This window comes from Sycon ciliatum, chromosome 1, assembly GCF_964019385.1.
Source record: "Sycon ciliatum chromosome 1, ocSycCili1.1, whole genome shotgun sequence".
Classification (NCBI taxonomy): domain Eukaryota; kingdom Metazoa; phylum Porifera; class Calcarea; order Leucosolenida; family Sycettidae; genus Sycon; species Sycon ciliatum.
This window is the reverse complement of record NC_088643.1, coordinates 16,516,130-16,539,012: the sequence shown is the minus strand read 5'-3', so window position 1 is coordinate 16,539,012 and position 22,883 is coordinate 16,516,130. Positions and strand designations below refer to the sequence as shown.

At 48.2% G+C, this 22,883-nt stretch overlaps 3 protein-coding genes across 3 annotated transcripts; 2 read left to right on the top strand and 1 right to left on the bottom strand.

Moving 5' to 3' along the window:
* The first annotated feature begins 8,524 nt into the window (after window positions 1-8,524).
* Window positions 8,525-11,086, top strand: LOC135815130 (dentin sialophosphoprotein-like). Its single transcript, XM_065328377.1, has 2 exons — window positions 8,525-9,529; window positions 10,360-11,086. The coding sequence occupies exons 1-2, from the start codon at window positions 8,687-8,689 to the stop codon at window positions 10,513-10,515; spliced, it is 999 nt and encodes a 332-aa protein (XP_065184449.1). The 5' UTR covers window positions 8,525-8,686; the 3' UTR covers window positions 10,516-11,086.
* A 3,052-nt stretch (window positions 11,087-14,138) lies between these two features.
* LOC135817948 (uncharacterized) lies at window positions 14,139-15,980 on the bottom strand. Its single transcript, XM_065331284.1, has one exon. It carries the CDS (start codon window positions 15,978-15,980, stop codon window positions 14,139-14,141), a length of 1,842 nt encoding a protein of 613 aa, XP_065187356.1.
* Window positions 15,981-19,898: 3,918 nt separating this feature from the next.
* LOC135806880 (dentin sialophosphoprotein-like) lies at window positions 19,899-22,883 on the top strand. The gene is made up of 2 exons (XM_065321047.1): window positions 19,899-20,890; window positions 22,155-22,883. The coding sequence occupies exons 1-2, from the start codon at window positions 20,057-20,059 to the stop codon at window positions 22,308-22,310; spliced, it is 990 nt and encodes a 329-aa protein (XP_065177119.1). The 5' UTR covers window positions 19,899-20,056; the 3' UTR covers window positions 22,311-22,883.

Genomic DNA, 22,883 nt, shown 5'->3' with positions numbered 1-22,883 from the left:
ACCAGTTCACCACAGCTCCCTCCTCCATCACGCAAAGCTCCCCACCCTTAGCTCACGACTCCTTGTTAAACAAGCCCTACTAGCATGGGACATCCACCACCAAACCTCCCCACCACACCTGCAACAACCACATCTTGCACCACAACGTCAACACCAACCATACACCCTTCGACAGAAAAGGACCTACTCCATCGGACACGCACACACGAACAGGCACCGAGATTCCCCCATCAACAGTGCCCTCACCCTCTACAACTCACTCCCTATCGACATCACAACCCAATCTCGTAGAAATTCTTTCCGAAACAATGCATCCAGTCTTCTTTTGAGCAGTACCTGTCCCTGCTCCGCGCATCCCCCTGGTTTCTGATATCTCGACCGTGTACTTAACTATCTCGATCACCCCTGCTAACGTTATTGCCCCCGCTTGTTTTTCATGATCCATTGCTTCTTGCCTCCCGGTTAATTTCCATCTAGCTGTTTCTGGCTATGACCAGTTCTATCGTACTTATTAATCATCCTTATTGGCGTCACGCCATCGTGGAATAAAAGAATAATAATAATAATACCAGCAACCAAAAACTTTGTCTTTATGGAACTAACCACGAGGCCAAATTCAGACGCCGTGTTGTCAAAGGTTGTCAATGCGGCCTCGGCACCAGCTCTTGATGTAGCGAACAGTGCCGAGTCATCAGCGAACTGAGCCTCCGTAGCAGTTGTGACAGGGTCGGTGCGGTGAGACTTCCTGTAGAGGTTAAAAAAAAAAAAAAAGTAAATTATCGTATCCGTTCCCGAAGGGAACTCACGACGGCCGCTAACACCCGATAAACCCTAGCGGCAGATGCAGCGCCTAACGGTGGGGGTGAGTGGGTAAGTCTCACAACCACTGGCACAAGTGCCGAAAACGACCCCATTAGCTGCATCCATGTACCCCTTGTGCCTGGCCACAAGTTCCCAGTTGACTGTGGGTAGCAGCACGGCTGGAAAAACCGCTCCCAGGCAGGACTTGAACCAGGTACCTCTCGTATCTCAATCATGGTCTTTGACCAACCCACTGTGCCTGCCTGTAGAGGTTACTGTAATGGGTAGCCGAGTGGTAGGCGCGGTGAAATCAACAAGAATTACTTTTATTCTACTTTCAGGTACACACCTGAGATATAATTGTTAATGAAAGAAGAAGCGGCAAAATAAATAACTTTCTCTCCGGTGCTCACCTAGAGGTTGACTCCTTCTTCTTCGAGTTAGCTTTCATTGCTATCTAATCTAATCTAATCTCATTAAAACAGAAATGCGAAGCCGCTTTTATGCAGCAGACGCCGTACGCTTATATGCGGAGATACACTAAAATTAATATACATAAGGTCGTTCCGTATTGCTTCCGTATTGGTCGGCAGGGATACTACACCCTCCCTTCCTACAGATAATCACGCCCTCGTGATTTTCAAAAAATTAGTGAAGAGTTACGAACACAGCGTCAACCGGAAGATGGCAAATTATATCGGAAATGATAACGTTTAGAGTAGACAGAAGAAATGAACTAATAACAAATCATAAAGTAGAAGCACACCAGGTTCACACGATCTCACGGGGTCAAAAGGGGAAAGAACTGTCCTCCAAATAGGACCTGAAAATCCACAGCACTCTTGCTGCACAACGCTGGCACAACCCGCCAGGAACATCGCAGTTCAAAAAACCGAACTGAATACACTATAACTATAAGGGGCGTTGTCACACACATTGTCCCACGTTAGCTGGGTAAACCGTGGCTCACCATGATCAGACGCCTACCAAACTAAACTGGATTCACACACTCGCATAAAGGAAGACTGAAAAGAACAGGGAGACTGAAGGAAGACAGGAAAGAAAATGCCATACCTAGAATCAGCGTTAGTAACCACGGCGGCGGCTGAAGCTGCGGCGGAGGGCAAGCCAGGTTTTATCTTCATCTTGGTTGAGCCGGTCAGTCAGAGCGGCTAGCTCGGCGTCAGACAAATGACCTCCCTCCTCGTCTTGAATCGTGGTCTTCACATTGTCGATAGCATCGCTTTGCGCGACGTAAAGAGTGATGGTCTAGCCAGGAAGAGTGTTGACGAAAATCTGCATCAAACCACGGAGGCGAAGTACCAAGTGAAGAGTGGACTCCTGCTTCCGACTGCGTGCCGGCGAAAATGAAACGCTGCTGGTCTTGGGGAATACCCTCCCTTGATTCGTCGCAGGGAGCTGCAGCGGGTTGAGCCATGGGGGTCTGGGGTCGAATCAAGTTGTTTTATTTAAAACTACACCGCTGCCACCAATGTAATGGGTAGCCGAGTGGTAGGCGCGGTGAAATCAACAAGAATTACTTTTATTCTACTTTCAGGTACACACCTGAGATATAATTGTTAATGAAAGAAGAAGCGGCAAAATAAATAACTTTCTCTCCGGTGCTCACCTAGAGGTTGACTCCTTCTTCTTCGAGTTAGCTTTCATTGCTATCTAATTTAATCTAATCTCATTAAAACAGAAATGCGAAGCCGCTTTTATGCAGCAGACGCCGTACGCTTATATGCGGAGATACACTAAAATTAATATACATAAGGTCGTTCCGTATTGCTTCCGTATTGGTCGGCAGGGATACTACAGTTACCAGTGTCAGAATTGTGCGAGAAGCTGAAACCAATACCAGGTACACCACTAACGAGCTGCTGCCATCTGCTTACCACGGCCCACATGAAAAATAATGTTAAACAGCACGGGCGCCATTGAGCAACCCTGGCGTAGACCATTATGAACGCTAAAGGGATCTACAGTTGTACCACTGCACTCATGCGTAATACAGCAGCCATTGAGGTGTGAAACGACTTGATCACATGCCAGAGACACTCACGAGGAACAGAGTCGTAAGCTTTGCGCAAATCGATGAAGACAAAGAAACCCTTGGTTTGATGTTCTACTGTCTTCTCCAAGAGTTGGCGGATGGTAAATATCATGTCGGAGCATGATCGGCCACGGCGGATGCCACACTGCGATTCCGGGAGGAATTCTTTGGCCAGAGACTGGAGGCGTAGCTGAACGACTCCAGTGCTAGTGCCTTGCCTACGACATCCAGCAAAGATATCCCACGCCAGTTATCGCACCTGGAGAGGTCACCTTTTTTGGGTATTGGCACCAACATGGCATCTACCCACTCCTGGGGGACACGACCCTCACGCCACACATCGCCAAACAGCCCATGAAGGCTGAGGAACAGCTGCTCGCCACCAAATTTCAGCATTTCCGGGAGAATACCAGAGGCTCCAGCCGATTTCCCGCTCTGGAGCTTGCCAATAGCACGACGAACTTCCTCCAGTGTCGGGGGACCAGCGAGATCTTGGTCCACCGGCAGTTGTGGGATGGAGTCCAGCGCACTAGGTGACCACGTGCTATGGATGTTCAGCACTCCTGAGAAATGTCTCCGAAAACGGTGACCCTGCTCTTCTGGTGACGTGCATAGATTTCCGCTTTCATCCACGACTGCGGTTGTCCGAGCCGGTTTCAAACCTTCCCCTGCAGCTTGGACATCGTGGATGCACTTCCATATATATAATTGCTCCGTTAAAACGGGACTCTGTAGCCGCTAGCGCCTTGCTTTCTATCCACTTCACACGGGCTGAATCAATAGCCGAGCGTGCCTTCGACCTGGCAGATTTAAATGTGCTGAAGGATGGATGATCGCGGTGCTGTCCATGCTGGATCCAGTCCTTGTATGCAGCGTTAGATACAATGTAGGGGGCTGTAGGACCGGCTCGTCCAAAATAGAGAACCTGAACAAGCGTGCTCGGGACGTCTCAGCAATCGTAGTATGCCTGAGCACTCCAATATAAAAAACTTGATCAATGGCAAAATTTGTCACCCACAGAAAAATCATACTTTGCGGGTCTTGCGTTGCACGCTTGGAGGTGAAGTACAGAAGGCGAGTCGATCCGAGTATGACCTTTCGGACTGGACTGGACTGAACTATTCCAAAAATAACAACGAGGGGTTACCGGGTTACGGGTGCGAGTCAACCCCTGTGACACAGATTTCTGCTGTGCCGTGTCACCTCCCTAGTTTGAGTACGACTCCCTGATGTACATGTACAAAGGGTCATGTATTATTTTATTTATTTATTTCTGAACCTCGTAGCATGCCAAGACAGCCAATTGACTTGAGGAGAAGGTGAGACCAAACCACGGAAGAAGAGAAAAAGAGAAAAGAAAAGCACGTACACAAAAGGGGTAGGGATTAGCAAGTTACAAAGCAATGGGATGCCCGGCCAGCGAGCTATGCAGCGAAAGTGGTGTACATGTACATGTATACTTGACACGTACATAACGTAAAACTAATAACGAATGTCGCGTATAAAAGCAGGTGCTTACGGCCGTATAAGCCGATGTCAGTGCTAGGTTTCTATTCAAGTCAGGCTACTATTCAAACCATGTATCTCTATGTATGGCAATACTAAACCAGGCTTATGTGCTGACAGCGTATCTTAAAAATCAGGCTTGTATTCAAAACAGGCTTCTATTCAAAACACTACAGTATACACGTACACGCCGGTATACACTGTACGTTTTCACTTTTCACTGTGTGTACGTGTGTTTGTGTAGTGCACACTGTTTCAACCTACCGGTAGTAGCCCATCGGTCCGCATGTCTGGGATGATAGGAACGACAGACACGGAATACTCAGCTTATCACGCGGCGCAAACTAACTTCAGTGCACTTCATTCCGACACGTATCATGCACCACCACACATACAATGTACACTTTTATACAACGTATTGTACACACATGTATAAATGAACATTCACATCGATAATAAAATAATAAAATTGGATAAAAAGAAGGAAACAAAAATACTTTGGTGGACAGTTAGTCATAATCCTATCATTTATATTCTCCCTATATTCGACTATTGCGATACCGCTTGGTGTGGCCTTTCTGACACAACTCTGAGCCAATTAGAAGTCCACCATAGATTTATACTTAAAATTCTTTACAACAAGGATCGATGTTTTCCTTCGGATGCCCTTTATCGACTTGCACGCACTTCTCCTCTCTCCGTTCGTCATAAGCACCATCTCTGTACACTGGTTCATAAGATATTTCTTCATAAAACCCCTTCACACATGATGAAGTACAATTGGTTTTCGACAAGCTCAACCCGTAACGCGCTCACCCTGCCTCTTGTTAAGTCAGCCCAGTATCTAAAGTCCCCTCTGTTTTCCGGCTACTCTCATTGGTTATCATTACCATACGGTCTGAAAACTTGTTCTTCTATTGGTCAGTTTAAAGATCTACTATCACAACTGAACTAGACGCAATAATTATCACCGAAGAACATTCTCGAATACCTGGGTGATGCACGAATTTTGATAGTGCTCACTTCCGTTAATCGTTTTTCTTTGTAATTTTCCATTCATCTTCTGCTTTAATTCATATTTGCTTTGTTTTCCTAGCTTACTATTGCCGTGGCTGGCTCAACGCCCTTGTCTCAGGGGATTCTGTCCCTGCATTAGCTATGCTTGTCACATGCTATGAGATTGTGTCTAATAATAATAATAATAATAATTTAAATGATAGCCTTTGATAGGATTATGACTAACTGCATGTCCACCAAAGTAGCCTCATCATATACACTACACCAGTATACTGTCTGACCGTGATGATGGGCCAGGCCCGGGCATTTGGTGAACCCTTTCTGGTGTGTGCCGGGAAGAGACCGTGGCTGAGTGAGGGTTTAAAATAATGGATATGTTCGTGAAACTCAGAGTTACGAAACCGCGACTGCTCGTTCTTCTGTCTGTGTATTCCGCTCTTGGCCTTGGGCAAATTGAGCCGTCTACGGATGGTGGATGAACCGCAAATGGTAAATGGATATGCCCACATGAACTTCAAGTATTCAGAGAATACAAAAAAACTGTTTGGTGAAAACACCAACATGTATTAGTACCGAAACACAGAGTAAGCAATCCCTTTAAATTTAAATGAGAAAGTTTGTCATACATGTACATGTACATGTACCTTCGCCTCAGGAACTGGTGTGCAGCGATACGATTTTCTCATCAGCGGCACTAGACAACAAAGCATGTTACAGAACGTGTAGATCTACATGTTCATGATGGTACTGGGTATTGTTACTTTGATGTGTGAAGCACACGCGCGTATTACAATCATACTAAAAGTGTGGACATTTTGCATTTTCGTGACACTGTCAGACCGTCGTTCCCATCGAGAAGAATGCCCAAGCCGATGACGTCCGATGGCCAACGTCTCATGAACGTGGCTCGGAGCCGGTGATAACGCGCGGTGTTTTGTTGGAGATGGGTATACAGAGTGGTCCACCTCTTGCAATGAGGAAAATCGAACAAACGACTCTTCCTGGTGTAAAGCAAGCACTCCGTGTGCTTACCAGATATGCAAAGGTATTGGTGCTGTTGTCGGAGCCGCTCATACTGGTAATCACAAGGATAATGCGACGATGTTAGTACAGTTTCCAGAAACAGCACGGTTTGCGCTGCAACAATGTGACGTGCAATATTGACACTTCGACTCCTTCATTTAGTGGGTACTGTCTGTATACGTGTTCCAACAACTGCTACCATCATGACTGTACAGCACCTGGATTGCGGTGCAAGGTACATGTATCTCTCCCCCCCCCCCCCCCCCCCTCCTCCTGACCCAGGTGTTCGCTGCTATTCTAACAGAGAATCAGACGCACGAAGTGCAAAGCATACAACGAGATCACGCCTCGTACACTCCCAGGCAAATTCATTATGTACAGAATAGTGAGTGACCTTGTGAAGTTAGTTAGTTGTGGTTGGTGTACCGTCACCATGTACCGTTCGTTGCTACAAATCTGTATTACAATGTTCTTCAAGTCAAAGACCACGGACGGTGCCCACGAGATCATCACCCACCGTGTGACTGTGAATATCAGATTGGCTGCTACTAGCATTACATAACTGTACCATTGTTTAGATACGTCAATGACACAAAGTCGAAGACCCCGGTAACGACCGGCCCTACAATGCCTCTCTCCTATGGGCTACGTGATACCAAGAGTTCATAATCCCCCTTGGTGATACCGGTACCGACGACTGTCGGATAACATGTGAAAGGCAATGCACTAGTCTGCACTGCATTGGCCATACACTATACAGTGACAAAGCAACAGGATCGAAGCGCTCAGTTGGCCAGTAACGGCACGATGCTGCGGCCTAGCGAACCTGAGACTACAACTCACAAACATTCCCTTGGGGGCGAAAATCGCGTGTACAAACTAGTCTAAGCTTAAGCATTGCGGTGCGGAACTTGAACTTGAATTATTCATAGCACAAACGGAGGTGAAACACGCAGCGGTCGGCAATATCCACTCTACTCGTCCTGGGTCCCCTTTCAACACGACAGCTTTCACAGGCTCCGTGCCTCCTTCCAGTTGCCCACTAGCGTTAGTATCACCCACACTGTGACCGTCTTCGGCCGCAGGCAGATTTTGTTGTCTCAGCTTGATGATTGCCACCATGAGTCTTCCAGTAAACAAAATCACAGCCACACCACTTCCGCTGCATAGCTCGCGGTGCATCCCATTGCTTTGTAACTTGCTGATCCCTTCCCACTTTGTGTACGTGCTTTCCTTCTCTTTTTTCTTCTCTTCTTCCGTGGTTGGTCTCACCCTCTCCTCAATTCCATTGTCTGTCTTGACATGCTACGAGGTGCCGAAAAAAATAAATAATTATAATAAAATTAATGAGTTCACAATATTGCCCATTACATGCGCAAAAAAGACTGGAATGGTAAACTGCATCTAAAGTACAAGGTCGCATCAATCTAAGCATTGATACATCTAGAGAACGGTTGATTCGTACTCCTTTGAAGTGTGATTGAACGCTAAAGAAGAACGGAAGATGGGAGTCGCTGGTGCCAGTACAGGGCCGGCCAGTCACATTATTCGTAACCGACACGAGTTATTTTGCTCCGAAAACCTTGATTTGGATAGCCGTTGGTAAGCTCCTGTGCACGTGTGTACTTTTCACGCGGGCGATCGTGCGCCTCCATTGAGATCAGGCAGAAGTGCGCCGCGCCGCTATAATGTCTAACATAATTCAAGCAGACCGGTGCCAGCCGTGCACAATAGTACTGAGCAATAAGACAGCTTGACAGGCATATTGCAACGCGAGCCATGCATCAATCTAATAGTCCCATACTACTTACTACTAGTACTAGCAATGCCTGGTGCTTACGAAGATTACATAGACGTTCAGCAAACTCAATGTCACAATGAAAACCTGTTACTGCCACGGCTATTGTAGATTCCACGCGTCGCGTTTGTCAGTCCATGTACAATGACCAGGTAGCACTATCATGTCTTGTCGATACGTACTTCACACCCCTATTCAGGCTATTGTTGGCCGTGTACCGGGGCGAATTCCTAACAATTTTGCTAAACCAACACACCGGGATCGCTCTCTGGGCAATAAAAGGGGATGGATTTCGTCAGGACAGTTACAAATTCGTCAGAGCACAGAGTCTTCCTTTGGGTTACTAATCTCGTAGCTTGAGCTCGGAGACTCCCTCGATTTAGGCTAAGGCCTGTGGAGAATCCATAAATACAAACACAAAATAGCATCCTTGCAACTACTGAGTATATTTTGTTGCAGTGTTTTATAAAGCAAAGAAGGGCAAGATGAAGACTTTGTGGTTGTTAGCACTGGCTGCGTGTGTCATTGCTGTCGTCCAGGCGGCCACACTGAGAAATTTCCTGAAAGATAAGCAAGACCTCCATCTCTTTGCCAGAAGTAGTAGCGACGATGGAAGTAGCATGGATAGCAGCGAGGATAGTGGCGATAGCAGCGACAGCAGTGACAGCAGCGATGCTGGGAATGCCATGGCCACAGGGACAGGCGGAAGTGAGGATGGTGGAAGCGATAACGAGGACTCTAGCGAAGGCGACGCAGCAGGAAACATGGCAGCTCGCAACAACCAGAGTCCTAGCAACATCCCTGCCTCCCTAGCTCCGGGTGCTACTGCACAGCCCACAGCGGACACAACTGCTGGGCCGGGCACGAACTGCATCCTAGCACAAGAATGCACAGAGGTGGATCTGCTTCAAGGTGCAGCAGGTGATGCTGGGCTTAGTCCGTCAGCTCTCTATTCCGCCGCGTTCAGCGTTTTCAACGACAACTCCTTCACGCGCTCCGTGCAGACTCTCATAAGCGAATTCAATGATCGCAGTACTATCCAGTGTGCACGTGACTTCACTGAGTTCAATGACACAGCGCTTCAGGTGACGCAGACGGACGGTTCCGGCCTGTTCGACTATTTCTTCCCAGAGGCGCAGACTCCCGGACAGCCACGGACGCTGGAGAATTCGCAAGTTGATGTCACGCTTCCTAACCTGGGAACCTTTGGCGACCTGCGGCTGCGGTATTTCTTCGACGCGAGCGGCGATGTAGAGACGGTACAGCGATTTATTCGTCCTCCGAATCAGGCTACTGATATGTTCTTCCCATTTCCTTTGAGACAGACGGTGAGTTTCTTTGATTAGTTTAAACATTTATTGGTGAGTATACCTACGAAAAGAGGGCTAGGAACAAAACAAAAGTACATCCATGCGTGTATATGCGCTACATGAGGCGTGCTGGTGAGCTGCGGTGTATACCCCGACCAAAGCCAGGTCTGGGGAATTGGGGGTCAACGAACACAGCAAGCACCGGGGGAGGGGGGTTGGAGGGGATCATACTATGATGGGCGACGTGTTTGTTTTCCATTCCCTTTTCGATAGGTGATGAATTCACCATAGTTGGCTTATGATCAGTTTCTGAAGCATATTCCGTAATTGAACTTCGTCTTTTTGTGAGAGCTTGGATAATCCACGGACAATCATGTCCAATGATATAATATGTTGACGATGGAGAGAGAGAGAGAGAGAGAGAGAGAGAGAGAGAGAGAGAGAGAGAGAGAGAGAGAGAGAGAGAGAGAGAGAGAGAGAAAAGATGAAGAACAGGATAACCTGGATAAGCGGAGGGAAGAAAACTGCGTCGGGATAAGGATCGGAATACTTCAATAGCATTAGCCATGAAAGTAGACCTTCAATAGAAGCTTAAATTGGGATGTGCTAGAGCAGGTTATTGTCCGCAAACAGTCTAGACTAAAACGTATTCATCAGTTTGTGGGAGCGAAAGGGAAAAGTCTGAAGAGAACCGACTGTCACCATTGTAGGACAGGGATATCTGCCAAGAAGAGTAAGACATACCTGGCAGTCATTGTTGTTGTTGTACAGCAATTTACATCACGGTCCTATTGAACAACCACTGACATAGGTATTGCTGTACCTCTCAACTGTACTGTTTGCTACAGGTGTGCAGAGATATTCCTGGTCAATGTGCCACGAGTCAAGTGCCGCCAACAGTACCTCCAAACGTTCCCATCCCCGACCCATTGCCCGAGCCCAGCCAGACTGAAGTAGCAACGTTGGTCGGCATACAGTCATCCGCCGCACAGTGCGCAGTGTAAGCCTATCCCAGTATCCGACTCAACCCGCCGCTCTCCATTCACCTACTAATCGCAGGGTGCCGCATATGCACCAAACTACACTAACTATGATCCGCCTGACCTTGGAAAGGAAACTGAGCTCACTGCCAGCACCATGACGGCTAGATGGGCAATTCCATCCCTGACTGAGTAATAATATTTCTACCGCACACTACCTATTTGATGACATCACCACTGCACTAATAACTAGATTCTCTCAGCATCACGTCCTTCTTTTTCATAATTATAGTTTAGTACTTTGTTAGCGCTAGGTCCCTTGATCTCCCCCCACCCCTCCCACCCCCGTTTTTTGCCGCGCTCAGCAACATAAATGGGCGAAGTTGATCATAGGTTACATCATACATCATTTCTTTGCTAATTTTTCTGATCAGTCACCAGAATCTTGATTTTGTATTTACCACAAACGTCCATTGACGTTGTGAACTATCACTATCACAGGTATACATTCATGTGTATAATGTAAACCGTTAACTTACAAGTAACTAGAATGTGGAGAAGATTGTAGACATTCGCCGAAGCAGGCATACAATTACGTCATTGCCCTGTGTGTTTGTTTGTGTGTGTGTGTGTGCTTGGTCACCTCGCAAGGATGGACGACACCAGGTTGCCAAAGCAGATCCTGTTTGCGGAGGGCACTAACACGCGGCCCCGCCATGGACCCAAGCGTCGTTGGAGAGATGTGGCAGCTTCAGACCTGCGTGCGACCGGTATCCCGGAGGCGCAATGGTACCACCTTGCTCAGGACCGGAGGGACTGGCGCGAACGTAGCCGTCGGAAGCCACCAAGCCAGCCCCAACCAAGAGTGTTCGTCTGTGTCTGCGGCCGCGACTTTCGCCGTCCGAATGATTTATCCCGACACAAGAACTACTGCCTCGCCTAATAGCTATCATCGCCTTCGGCGATGGGCTTTCCAAAGGTCCAAAGGTGTGTGTGTGTGTGTCCGTACAGCGAGAGCGACAAGACACAGGCGTTGAACACACACCTCTTGATGTGTAGGTCCAGGTTCTTGTTGCCAAAGATGGACTTTTGCAAAGCGCCACACGCTCGGGAGGCATTCGCACTGCGGGAGTCAACATCGCAGGATGAACGGCCGCCGCTGTGAATTACCGAATCCAGATACTTGAATTCGGTGACACAGACAATGTCGACACCAGCCAGACTGAGGGGTACGTGGTCAGTAGCAGACACATCAATATCAGTAACCAAAAACTTTGTCTTTATGGCACTAACCACGAGGCCAAATTCAGACGCCGTGTTGTCAAAGGTTGTCAATGCAGCCTCGGCACCAGCTCTTGATGTAGCGAACAGTGCCGAGTCATCAGCGAACTGAGCCTCCGTAGCAGTAGTGACAGGGTCGGTGCGGTGAGACTTCCTGTAGAGGTTACCAGTGTCAGAATTGTGCGAGAAGCTGAAACCAATACCAGGTACACCACTAACGCGCTGCTGCCATCTGCTTACCACGGCCCACATGAAAATGTTGAACAGCACGGGCGCAATTGAGCAACCCTGGCGTAGACCATTATGAACGCTAAAGGGATCTACAGTTGTACCACTCATGCGTAATACAGCAGCCATTGAGGTATGAAACGACTTGATCACCACCAGCATGGGTGAAGGGACGCCAGCTCTAGCCAATACCTGCCAGAGACACTCACGAGGAACCGAGTCGTAAGCTTTGCGCAAATCGATGAAGACAAAGAAACCCTTGGTTTGATGTTCTATTGTCTTCTCCAAGAGTTGGCGGATGGTAAATATCATGTCGGAGCATGATCGGCCACGGCGGAAGCCACACTGCGATTCCGGGAGGAATTCTTTGGCCAGAGACTGGAGGCGTAGCTGAATGACTCCAGTGCTACAGTGCCTTGCCTACGACATCCAGCAAAGATATCCCACGCCAGTTATCGCACCTGGAGAGGTCACCTTTTTTTGGGTATTGGCACCAACATGGCGTCTACCCACTCCTGGGGGACACGACCCTCACGCCACACATCGCCAAACAGCCCATGAAGGCTGAGGAACAGCTGCTCGCCACCAAATTTCAGCATTTCCGGGAGAATACCAGAGGCTCCAGCCGATTTCCCGCTCTGGAGCTTGCCAATAGCACGACGAACTTCCTCCAGTGTCGGGGGACTAGCGAGATCTTGGTCCACCGGCAATTGTGGGATGGAGTCCAGCGCACTAGGTGACCACGTGCTATGGATGTTCAGCACTCCTGAGAAATGTCTCCGAAAACGGTGACCCTGCTCTTCTCGTGACGTGCATAGATTTCCGCTTTCATCCAGCGACTGCGGTTGTCCGAGCCGGTTTCAAACCTTCCCCTGCAGCTTGGACATCGTGGATGCACTTCCATATATATAATTGCTCCGTTAAAACGGGACTCTGTAGCCGCTAGCGCCTTGCTTTCTATCCACTTCACACGGGCTGAATCAATAGCCGAGCGTGCCTTCGACCTGGCAGATTTAAATGTGCTGAAGGATGGATGATCGCGGTGCTGTCCATGCTGGATCCAGTCCTTGTATGCAGCGTTAGATACAATGTAGGGGGCTGTAGGACCGGCTCGTCAAAAATAGAGAACCTGAACAAGCGTGCTCGGGACGTCTCAGCAATCGTAGTATGCCTGAGAACTCCAATATAAAAAACTTGATCAATGGCAAAATTGTCACCCACAGAAAAATCATACTTTGCGGGTCTTGCGTTGCACGCTTGGAGGTGAAGTACAGAAGGCGAGTCGATCCGAGTATGACCTTTCGGACTGGACTGGACTGAACTATTCCAAAAATAACAACGAGGGGTTACGGGTGCGAGTCAACCCCTGTGACACAGATTTCTGTGCCGTGTCACCTCCCTAGTTTGAGTACGACTCCCTGATCAGGCTGATGTACATGTACAAAGGGTCATGTATTATTTTATTTATTTATTTCTGAACCTCGTAGCATGCCAAGACAGCCAATTGACTTGAGGAGAAGGTGAGACCAAACCACGGAAGAAGAGAAAAAGAGAAAAGAAAAGCACGTACACAAAAGGGGTAGGGATTAGCAAGTTACAAAGCAATAGGCCTTATGCACATTGTACAGATGCACGAAATCCCGTATAATCTTGTAGAATCCCGTAGACCCGGTTGGGTGTTGAATGTGCAGGACCCTATTGTGTTTACTGCTATTTCCACTATGAAATGGGCCATGAAGGCATTTCATACGAAATCTTTTTCCGGCAGAGATCTAGCTAGTCGTTAGTTCAATCCCAAAGTGAAGAAGGCTTGAAAAGTGATCGTTTGCCATGAATTGTGAGGCTAAATGGGTCAAACGCGCATGTATAGCACACAATGAGCACCCAACCGGGTATGTACACACCTACGGCCATAGTACAGAACTTCGTACATCTGTACAATGTGCATAAGGACTATGGGATGCCCGGCCAGCGAGCTACATGTATGCAGCGAAAGTGGTAAAGCCTCTTGTACGGGCAAAAGCAACACAATGATGAGAAACCAGGGTATGATAGGAACTGATAATATTAAAAATAGTACACAGGTGTGGAAAATATGTCTCCGGAATGGCGAGAGTCACACTAAAACACAAATGGTTTTAGATCCGGCTTTCAACCACTGCCAGCTCCCTGAGCTCGTTAGCTGGACGATGGTATGCCGACCGAGACCCACGGACACACATGACAGCGGACCGGAGCAGCGCGAAAGACAGCCTGCAGCGCACATATGCAACATGGTGTGCATAGGGCATGCTGGAATCAGCCCTGGCAAGCAAGCCACAGAGGCGCTTAAGGAACCTTTCACATTCAGGGGCGGCAACACCAGAAGTTGACAACACCAGCGGGCTGAATGTGCCACGATCCACATTGACGATTCGCTCTCCGTACTGCAGCTTCTTCTGGCGCTCGTGCTGAAGCAGTAGGGCATCCAGTGGTTGGGCCGAGTAGGACGCCGCATCAGGATGGAAGACGCGTACATCAAAGAAAGCATCCTGTGCTCGGGTCCAGAAGCCACGGGCACGGACATCAGCGCGGGCATCCTCGGCGGTGTTTGTTGATGCAGCCATAAACACCTCTCCAGAGAGCGGGGCTAGCTGAGGCTCGATTGCCACTGCGTGGCAGACCTCCGTGAGTAGCTCCCCTACCATGTCACGGACTTCGTTATGGCGGATTGTAGGGAAGCCACCCCGGGGGCAACACATGGCATGAGCAGTGGAGAACAGAACTCCGCAGGCACACTTCGTGGGGACATCGAGGAGAGGCCAGTCATACCGCAATGCAAGGCCGTCCCTGAACTCCTGCTTCGAGAGGTGGAACCCATGTTCCTTGAGAGGAAGAGCAGTGAGCCAGGAAGAGGGGCCTTTGCGGGACAGCTCATCCATACGACGGGCCAAGGGGCGGTCCGCAGCTTCTCGGATAGCAGCGAAAGAGGCAGCACTAGCTTTCTTGGAGGACTTGGCAGCAGATGCTCTCTCACGGCGGGCTAGCTGATCCACAAAGTCGCAGGAATGATGCTGCCACTCTCGATCGTGCTGGTGGATGATCTCGTCAACCTTGCTGCTCGTGATGACTTGGGAAGCCTGCAGTTGGGTGGTAGCAATTTCTTTGAAGTATGGCAAACCGATTCCACCGAGCCGGCAAGGTAGCCGTAGAAGAGAGAGGTCATCCGCCGTGAATGTGCGTTTCCCTGTCAGAGCCGGAAGGAAGTGCTCCGTGACCGTGTCATCCAGGCGCTGCAGCTGTTCAGCTGAGAACTCCAGTGTACGAAGGAGATATGTCCATCGACCACGCAATCCGTGTGTGAGGGCGGCATACGCCGCATGAGGTTCGGTAGTGGCAATCTCGGACAGTCGCATAAGCTCCTGCTGCCAGTCTTGTACTTTCCCAGCTGTATAGCCAGCGATGAAATCCGGTGTCCCTATAGCGGCACCCAGGTAGCGTGCTCCATCCGTGACCACTTCAATGCCAGTTCCTGCAAAGACACTGTGGGCCAGGTTGAGCAGGTCAGGCTTGACGAGGAGGAGAGTCTTCGAGGCGTTGACATGGTAACCGTAAGGTTTCCCGGTCTCGTCCACATCATCCCACCAGCGTCGAAGGGCACGTAGCTTGCCTGCACCACTTGAATCATCGGCATACCACAATTGACGGATGTTGGCGTGGGTAGTGCGGAGGTGCCGTACGAATGGTAATGTAGCGAGGGCATAGAAAACCATCGACAGAGGGTCACCTTGTGTGGTACCCTCTGCGGAGGAAAGCTCACCACCGCCAGAAACGAAGAGGCGGGCATCATCTTGGTAGCAGTTCAGCAGTGTGGTAGCCAGGGAAGGACACAAGTGGCGAACATTGTGAAGAGCTGCTTGGCGGTTCAGGCAATTGAAGGCATTCTTCGCGTCAACTAGTAGGACTCCTTCAGTTGTGGCGTCCTCATACAAGCGCTTCATGCATCGAAAGTGGTGTACATGTACATGTATACTTGACAAGTACATAACGTAAAACTAATGTCGAATGTGGCGTATAAAAGCAGGTGCTTACGGCCGTATAAGCCAATGTCAGTGCTAGGCTTCTATTCAAACCACGTATCTCTATGTATGTCAACACTAAACCAGGCTTATGTGCTGACAGTGTATCTAAAAAATCAGGATTCTATTCAAAACAGGCTTCTATACGAGACAGGCTTTTATACAAGACAGGCTTTTATACAAGACAGGCTTTTATACAAGACAGGCTTTTATACAAGACAGGCTTTTATACAAGACACTACAGTATACACGTACACGCCGGTATACACTGTAGGTTTTCACTTTTCACTGTGTGTACGTGTGTTAGTGTAGTGCACTCTGTTTCAACCTACCGGTAGTAGCCCATCGGCCCGCATGTCTGGGATGATAGGAACGACAGACACGGAATACTCAGCTTATCACGCGGCGCAAACTAACTTCAGTGCACTTCATTCCGACACGTAGCATGCACCATCACACATACAATGTACACTTTTATACAACGTATTGTACACTAGGTCATGTATAAATGAACATGCACATCGATAATAAAATAATAAAATTGGATAAAAAGAAGGAAACAAAAATACTTTGGTGGACAGTTAGTCATAATCCTATCATTTAAATGATAGCCTTTGATAGGATTATGACTAACTGCATGTCCACCAAAGTAGCCTCATCATATACATGTACACTACACCAGTATACTGTCTGACCGTGATGATGTGCCAGGCCCGGGCTGCTGGTGAACCCTTTCTGATGTGTGCCGGGAAGAGACCGTGGCTGAGTGAGGGTTTAAAATAATGGATATGTTCGTGAAACTCAGAGTTACGAAACCGCAACTGCTCGTTCTTCTGTTTGTGTATTCCGCTCTTGGCCTTGGGCAAATTGAGCCCTCTACGGATGGTGGATGAACCGCAAATGGTAAATGGATATGCCTACATGAACTTCAAGTATTCAGAGAATACAAAAAACTGTTTGGTGAAAACACCAACATGTATTAGTACCGAAACACAGAGTAAGCAATCCCTATAATTATTAAAGTTAAATAAGAAAGTTTGTCATACATGTACATGTATCTTCGCCTCAGGAACGGGTGTGCAGCGATACGATTTTCTCATCAGCGGCATTAGACAACAAAGCATGTTACAGAACGTGTAGATCTACATGTTCATGATGGTACTGGGTATTGTTACTTTGATGTGTGAAGCACACGCGCGTATTACAATCATACTAAAAGTGTGGACATTTTGCATTTCGTGACACTGTCAGACCGTCGTCCCCATCGAGAAGAATGCCTAAGCCGATGACGTCCGATGGCCAACGTCTCATGAACGTGGCTCGGAGCCGGTGATAACGCGCGGTGTTTTGTTGGCGATGGGTATAGAGTGGTCAACCTCTTGCAATGAGGAAAATCGAACAAACGACTGTTCCTGGTGTAAAGCAAGCACTCCGTGTGCTTACCAGATATAGGCAAAGGTATTGGTGCTGTTGTCGGAGCCGCTCATACTGGTAATGACAAGGATAATGCGACGATATTAGTACAGTTTCCAGCAACAGCACGGTTTGCGCTGCAACAATGTGGCGTGCAATATTGACACTTCGACTCGTTAATTTAGTGGGTACTGTCTGTATACGTTTTCCAACAACTGCTACCATCATGACTGTACAGCACCTGAATTGCAGTGCAAGGTACATGTATCTCCCCCCCCCCCCCTCCCCTCCTGATCCAGGTGTTCGCTGCTATTCTAACAGAGAATAAGACGCACGAAGTGCAAAGCATACAACGAGATCACGCCTCGTACACTCCCAGGCAAATTCATTATGTACAGAATAGTGAGTGACCTTGTGAAGTTAGTTAGTTGTGGTTGGTGTACCGTCACCATGTACCGTTCGTTGCTACAAATCTGTATTACAATTTTCTTCAAGTCAAAGACCACGGACGGTGCCCACGAGATCATCACCCATCGTGTGACTGTGAATATCAGATTGGCTGCTACTAGCATTACATAACTGTACCATTGTTTAGATGCGTCAATGACACAAAGTCGAAGACCCCGGTAACGACCGGCCCTACAATGCCTCTCTACTATGGGCTACGTGATACCAAGAGTTCATAATCCCCCTTGGTGATACCGGTACCGACGACTGTCGGATAACATGTGAAAGGCAATGCACTAGTCTGCACTGCATTGGCCATACACTATACAGTGACAAAGCAACAGGATCGAAGCGCTCAGTTGGCCAGTAACGGCACGATGCTGCGGCCTAGCGAACCTGAGACGACAACTCACAAACATTCCCTTGGGCGAAAATCGCGTGTACAAAGTAGTCTAAGCTGAAGCACTGCGGTGCGGAACTTGAACTTGAATTATTCATAGCACAAACGGAGGTGAAACACGCAGCGGTCGGCAATATCCACTCTACTCGTCCTGGGTCCCCTTTCAACACGACAGCTTTCACAGGCTCCGTGTCTCCTTCCAGTTGCCTACTAGCGTTAGTATCACCCACACTGTGACCGTCTTCGGCCGCAGGCAGATTTTGTTGGCTCAGCTTGATGATTGCCACCATGAGTCTTCCAGTAAACAAAATCACAGCCACACCACTTCCGCTGCATAGCTCGCTGTGCATCCCATTGCTTTGTAACTTGCTGATCCCTTCCCACTTTGTGTACGTGCTTTCCTTCTCTTTTTTCTTCTCTTCTTCCGTGGTTGGTCTCACCCTCTCCTCAATTCAATTGGCTGTCTTGACATGCTACGAGGTGCCGAAATAAATAAATAATAAGTTCACAATATTGCCCATTACATGCGCAAAAAAGACTGGAATGGTAAACTGCATCTAAAGTACAAGGTCGCATCAATCTAAGCATTGATACATCTAGAGAACGGTTGATTCGTACTCCTTTGAAGTGTGATTGAACGCTAAAGAAGAACGGAAGATGGGAGTCGCTGGTGCCAGTACAGGGCCGGCCAGTCACATTATTCGTAACCCACACGAGTTATTTTGCTCCGAAAACCTTGATTTGGATAGCCGTTGGTGCACGTGTGTACTTTTCACGCGGGCGATCGGGCGCCTCCATTGAGATCAGGCAGAAGTGCGCCGCGCCGCTATAATGTCTAACATAATTCAAGCAGACCGGTGCCAGCCTTGTACAATAGTGCTGAGCAATAAGACAGCTTGACAGGCATATTGCAACGCGAGCAATGCATCAATCTTATACCCCTACTACTTACTTCTAGCAATGCCTGGTGCTTACGAAGATTACATAGACGTTCAGCAAACTCAATGTCTCAGTGAAAACCTCTTACTGCCACGGCTATTGTAGATTCTACGCATCGCGTTTGTCAGTCCATGTACAATGACCAGGTAGCACTACCATGTCTTGTCGATAAGTACTTCACACCCCTATTCAGGCTATTGTTGGCCGTATACCGGGGCGATAGGTATACCTCTGTGTCAGTATGTGTGTGTGCGTGTGTGTGTGTGCGTGCGCGCGTGTGCAAAATGCGTGTGTGAATGTGTGTGTGTGTGGGGGGGGGGGGTGGAGCGCTCGCGATGTGTGTGTGCAGAACCAGATTGAGTGCTGCTGTAGCCTGTAGTGGTGGCTTCCTGTTTTTGCAGCACGCTTGAAGTGCACTATTCCCATGCAAACACAACAGTGGCATCAGACAGGAATACTGCAGTCCAAGGATCAGCAATGATAATAATATGACTTGTATTGTGTGAACACAAGCACATGGAGAAGTTCACAACTATAGGAATTCCTAACAATTTTGCTAAACCAACACACCGGGATCGCTCTCTGGGCAATAAAAGGGGATGGATTTCGTCAGGACAGTTACAAATTCATCAGAGCCCAGAGTCTTCCATTGGGTTACTGATCTCGTAGCTTGAGCTCGGAGACTCCCTCGATTTAGGCTAAGGCCTGTGGAGAATCCATAAATACAAATACAAAATAGCATCCTTTCAACTACTGAGTATATTTTGTTGCAGTGTTTTATAAAGCAAAGAAGGGCAAGATGAAGACTTTGTGGTTGTTAGCACTGGCAGCGTGTGTCATTGCTGTCGTCCAGGCGGCCACACTGAGAAATTTCCTGAAAGATAAGCAAGACCTCCATCTCTTTGCCAGAAGTAGTAGCGACGATGGAAGTAGCATGGATAGCAGCGAGGATAGTGGCGATAGCAGCGACAGCAGCGATGCTGGGAATGCCATGGCCACAGGGACAGGCGGAAGTGAGGATGGTGGAAGCGATAATGAGGACTCTAATGAAGGCGACGCAGCAGGAAACATGGCAGCTCGCAACAACCAGAGTCCTAGCAGCATGCCTGCCTCCCTAGCCCCGGGTGCTACTGCACAGCCCACAGCGGACACAACTGCTGGGCCGGGCACGAACTGCATCCTAGCACAAGAATGCACAGAGGTGGATCTGCTTCAAGGTGCAGCAGGTGATGCTGGGCTTAGTCCGTCAGCTCTCTACTCCGCCGCGTTCAGCGTTTTCAACGACAACTCCTTCACGCGCTCCGTGCAGACTCTCATAAGCGAATTCAATGATCGCAGTACTATCCAGTGTGCACGTGACTTCACTGAGTTCAATGACACAGCGCTTCAGGTGACGCAGACGGACGGTTCCGGCCTGTTCGACTATTTCTTCCTAGAGGCGCAGACTCCCGGACAGCCACGGACGCTGGAGAATTCGCAAGTTGATGTCACGCTTCCTAACCTGGGAACCTTTGGCGACCTGCGGCTGCGGTATTTCTTCGACGCGAGCGGCGATGTAGAGACGGTGCAGCGATTTATTCGTCCTCCGAATCAGGCTACTGATATGTTCTTCCCATTTCCTTTGAGACAGACGGTGAGTTTCTTTGATTAGTTTAAACATTTTATTGGAGAGTATACCTACGAAAAGAGGGCTAGGAACAAAACAAAAGTACATCCATGCGTGTATATGCGCTACATGAGGCGTGCTGGTGAGCTGCGGTGTATACCCCGACCAAAGCCAGGTCTGGGGAATTGGGGATCAACGAACACAGCAAGCACCAGGGGGGGGGGGGGGGGGGGGGGAGGTTGGAGGGGATCACACTATGATGGGCGATGTGTTTGTTTTCCATTCCCTTTTCAATAGGTGATGAATTCACCATAGTTGGCTTATGATCAGTTTCTGAAGCATATTCCGTAATTGAACTTCGTCCTTTGTGAGATCTTGGATAATCCACGAACAATCATGCCCAATGATAATATTATGTTGACGATGGAGAGAGAGAGAGAGAGAGAGAGAGAGAGAGAGAGAGAGAGAGAGAGAGAGAGAGAGAGAGAGAGAGAGAGAGAGAGAGAGAGAGAGAGAGAGAGAGAGAGAGAGAGAGAGAGAGAGAGAGAGAGAGAGAGAGCGAGAGAGAGGGAGAGAAGATGAAGAACACGATAACCTGGATAAGCGGAGGGAAGAAAACTGCGTCGGGATAAGGATCAGAATATTTCAATAGCATTAGCCATGAAAGTAGACCTTCAATAGAAGCTTGAGTTGGGATGTGCTAGGGCAGGTTACTGTCCGCAAATAGTCTAGACTAAAAAGTATTCATCAGTTTGTGGGAGCGAAAGGGAAAAGTCTGAAGAGAACCGACTGTCACCATTGTATGACAGGGATATCTGCCAAGAAGAGTAAGACATACCTGGCAGTCATTGTTGTTGTTTTACAGCAATTTACATCACGGTCCTATTGAACAACCACTGACATAGGTATAGGGCTTGAAAGTGATGACGTCAAAAACGGCCTGGGAGTAGTAAATTGACATCAGATTTCTATTTTGGATCCACTAAGGTGTGACTTTGCTATTGCCTCAGTATGTGGGTGCATAGCAACCCACTCATGTCGTATGCAGGTGCAACTTTTACTTCGCCACCAGTTGTCACCCCGCCCCCACTAGCCAAATCAGTCAGTTTCACTGGCAACATCACCTTGCTGTGAGTGAGACCGCTTGAAATGTGCTTGGATCCATACAAAAACTGGATCCAGGTGGATCCAGTTTTCGAATTTTTCAAATTGTTGCTATGCCATTGCTATGGAGTGACGTAGCACTTTCAAGCCCTATTGCTGTACATCTCAACTGTACTGTTTGCTACAGGTGTGCAGAGATATTCCTGGTCAATGTGCCACGAGTCAAGTGCCACCAGCAGTACCTCCAAATGTTCCCATCCCCGACCCATTGCCCGAGCCCAGCCAGACTGAAGTAGCAACGTTGGTCGGCATACAGTCATCCGCCGCACAGTGCGCAGTGTAAGCCTATCCCAGTATCCGACTCAACCCGCTGCTCTGCATTCAACTACCAATCGCAGCGTGCCGCATATGCACCATACTACACTAACTATGATCCGCCTGACCTTGGAAAGGAAACTGAGTTCACTGCCAGCACCATGACAGCTAGATGGGCAATTCCATCCCTGACTGAGTAATAATATTTCTACCCCACACTACCTATTTGATGACATCACCACTACACTAATGACTAGATTCTCTCAGCATCACGTCCTTCTTTTTCATATTATAGTTTAGTACTTTGTTAGCGCTAGGTCCCTTGATCTCCCCCCCCCCCCACACCCCCGTTTTTTTGCCACGCTCAGCAACATAAATGGGCGAAGTTGATCATTGGTCACATACATCATTTCTTTGCTAATTTTTCTGATCAGTCACCAGAATCTTGATTTTGTATTTATCCCAAACATCCATTGACATTGTGGGCTATCACTATCACAGATATACATTCAAGTGTATAATGTACATGTAAACCGTTAACTTACAAGTAACTAGAATGTAGAGAAGATTGTAGACATTCGCCGAAGCTGGCATACAATTA

Coding starts and splice junctions, on each gene's coding strand:
- LOC135815130 (XM_065328377.1), top strand. CDS start 8,687: ATGAAGACTTTGTGGTTGTTAGCACTGGCTGCGTGTGTCATTGCTGTC. Junction 9,530..10,359: donor CATTTCCTTTGAGACAGACG/GTGAGTTTCTTT, acceptor TGTTTGCTACAG/GTGTGCAGAGATATTCCTGG.
- LOC135817948 (XM_065331284.1), bottom strand. CDS start 15,980: ATGAAGCGCTTGTATGAGGACGCCACAACTGAAGGAGTCCTACTAGTT.
- LOC135806880 (XM_065321047.1), top strand. CDS start 20,057: ATGAAGACTTTGTGGTTGTTAGCACTGGCAGCGTGTGTCATTGCTGTC. Junction 20,891..22,154: donor CATTTCCTTTGAGACAGACG/GTGAGTTTCTTT, acceptor TGTTTGCTACAG/GTGTGCAGAGATATTCCTGG.